The sequence below is a fragment of the Leopardus geoffroyi genome, chromosome E1 (assembly GCF_018350155.1).
Source record: "Leopardus geoffroyi isolate Oge1 chromosome E1, O.geoffroyi_Oge1_pat1.0, whole genome shotgun sequence".
Taxonomy (NCBI): Eukaryota; Metazoa; Chordata; class Mammalia; order Carnivora; family Felidae; genus Leopardus; species Leopardus geoffroyi.
The window spans coordinates 60,542,248-60,544,999 of NC_059330.1; the positions used below are offsets into that span (position 1 = coordinate 60,542,248).

At 65.0% G+C, this 2,752-nt stretch overlaps 1 protein-coding gene across 1 annotated transcript; it reads right to left on the bottom strand.

The window, feature by feature from the left end:
* Positions 1-260: 260 nt before the first annotated feature.
* Positions 261-2,551, bottom strand: LOC123604161 (carbonyl reductase [NADPH] 2-like). The gene is made up of 8 exons (XM_045489928.1): positions 2,421-2,551; positions 1,848-1,945; positions 1,590-1,744; positions 1,458-1,500; positions 1,268-1,367; positions 1,087-1,151; positions 739-856; positions 261-649 (listed from the first exon to the last, which is right to left on the bottom strand). The coding sequence occupies exons 1-8, from the start codon at positions 2,470-2,472 to the stop codon at positions 546-548; spliced, it is 735 nt and encodes a 244-aa protein (XP_045345884.1). The 5' UTR covers positions 2,473-2,551; the 3' UTR covers positions 261-545.
* Between the last annotated feature and the right edge of the window lie 201 nt (positions 2,552-2,752).

Here is a 2,752-nt window from a genome sequence, read left to right on the forward strand (position 1 = left end):
GCCGTGCTGGGCTGAAGGGCGGGGCCAGAGCCTCAAGGGGAGGGAACGTGGCTGCCCTCTGCCCAGGGCTGATTGGGGGGCTGGGGGAGGGGGCGGGGCACGGACAAAAATCTCTGTGTAAGAAATCGCTGCCCTTCAGCTACTAGACAGGGTCGCCGTGGAGTCTGGCTGGCTTTAGGATCTGCGCCCTCATTTCATGGCAAGTGAAATGTGTGCTCCCCCTCCCTGATCCTCCCCTCCCAAACGCCGGCACGCACTGGTTCCAGAGAATGGCCTCCATTTATTTAGGGAAATCCAGCCGGCACAGCGGAGGACACTGGGTGGGGGCGACAGGGGCGGGTTTCATGGCAGCGCGAGTGTGGACGCGGTGTGTGCCCAGATGCAGAGTCTGGGTGGGAGATGCGCGCGCGAGCGGCTTGGTGGTGAAGGCGTGGTGGGGCGGTGGGCGTGACCGGGGCGTGGCTGGGCGGTGGGCGGTGCGGGGCGTGGGCGGTGCGGGGGGCGGGCCTGGTGCCCTGAGCGCCGGCTTCCCCGCGCCGGGCGCTCTAGGAAGCCAGGTACCCGGCGTCCACGAGTATGCCCGAGCCGCTGGTGGAGGCGCTGCGGTCGCTGAGCAGGAAGAGGATGCTGTTGACCACGTCCTCTGTCTCTGCAGGGATCGGCGGGGGACCGGCGGGATCAGCGCGGTGTGTCCCGGCCGCCCTGGTCGCGCCCTCCGCTCCCCGAAGCCCCGCTGACCTGCAAACTTCTGCAGGGGGTGACGCTCCTTCAGTTTCCGGGCGATCTCGGGGTCCGTCACGACTTTCTGGCCCATGGCCGTCAGCACCACCGTGGGGTTCACGGAGTTTACCCGGATCTAGGGCCAAGGGGCCGAAGACGGCGGCCTCAGCGAGTAGATGAGCCTCTGTGCTCCCCCCCCACCACCTGCGGAACTCGCTTACTGTGTTCAGTCGGTCGCTGCCCAGAGCCTTGGATGGTCCTCGGGCCTCTCCCATGCCGTCTGCCGCCCCTTACCATTGCCAGCCCCTACCCCTGCTCCCCAGCCCACCTCTGTGTGATCCCCAGGTCCTCCCCTCCCATGCCCACCTTGTATGGCCCCAGCTCTGCGGCCATGGCTCTGGTGAATACACTTATTGCGCCCTTGGTGGAGCCTGTGGAGGGAGGGCAGCACTGAGGACCCCCTAGCCCTCTCTGCACAGACGCTAAGCCCCAGCGCCCAGGATCTCCTCGTGGATGGACGGGGTACGGGCTGGGCAGAGGGACTCACTGTAGACAGATAGGTTGGGTAAAGTGACATGGGCCACCATGCTGGAGACATGGACAATGGAGCCAGGCACTCCGCGGCGGATCATTCCCCGGGCCACGATCTAGAAACCAGGAGAGGGCAGCCTGATCTCACTGTACTCCCGGCCGGCCGGGCCTTGTCATCCTTGGGCCTTGCTCCCCCACTGGCTCACCTGGGACACCTGCACCAGTGAGCGCAGGTTCACGTTGAAGGTCCTGCAGAGGGCAGACAGAGCGTCCACGGCCACATCGGCCCCATGTCCTCAGCAACCACTCCCCAGGCCACCTGCTCTCCTACTCCCCACCTGTCGAAGACCTCCTTGGTGACCTCCAGGAAGGGCTGCAGTGGCGCCACGGCGGCGTTATTCACCAGCAGGTCCACGGGGCCCACGTTGCCCAGGGCCCGCTCCGTGGCGTCCCAGTCACCCAGGTCCACACACACAGTCTGTATCCCGGGACACTGCGGAGAGGCAGTGGTCAGTGATCAAGGAGGTGGTCCCAGCAGGCTCATGAGGCACCCGGAGCGTGTGGGCTCAGGCTTGGGCCGTGACCGGGCTGCTCACCTCCTTGGAGAGGCTGACTAGGTCAGTGTCGGTGCGGCTCACGGCTACCACTTTGGCTCCCAGGGCATGCAGGGCCTTCACAGTGTCCCTCCCGATCCCTGCAGGGGGGCACCGGGTGGGCAGATACCCCAGTACATCTGGGTCAAGGCTGAGGACTGAGGCTGCAGCCTCTTCCACTCAGGAAAGAGCAGTGAGGGGGTGCCAGCCAGAGTCAGAGGCTCGGCCGGCCAGGAAAGGCCAAGGGAGGCCCCAGAGAACAGCTCCTTTCCACTGAGCCCAGGGAAGAGACCCTGTCTGGATGTCCCCGTCTGCATAGCCTGAGCCTGAAGGCCACTGTCTCGGGTGGGGGGTCTTGCACTGACCAAGTAGAGGCAGTGTCCTGTCCCAGGGCAGCCTGCTGCGTGGTGGACGTCACCCGGGGCCGGGGTGTGGTAGGGAGGCAGGCACTGGCGGGGAGGGCTGTGACAGGCATGGAGGGACTCACAGACCCCAGCACAGGCCTGTGAGGCTTCAAGTCTGGCCACCTTACTCTCCACCTCGGCCCCTCCAGCACCCCCACCTGCTCATACGTACCTTTCCCTGCCCCTGTCACCAGGGCCGGCAGGCCTCTGAAATTCAGTTGCATGGTGCTGACTCTGAGCCTGTGTGCAGCAGGAGAGGAGGGCAAGGAGGTTTTAAAGGCCTGGGGCGGGCCGTTGGGTTGCTGTGGAGGAAGGGGTGGGGGCTGGAGGCACAGGGCAGGGGCGGGGCATCACTGCAGTCTCTACTTCCTTGTTTACAGGAATCTTCTGCCCTCCCCAGCACAACCCAAAGGTGCTGGTCAAAAGCTGCACCATGAGGTTTGGGAAAGGAAATAAAGGGGCTTGTGGGTGGCTCAGTCGAAGTGTCTGACTCTTGAGACCCGC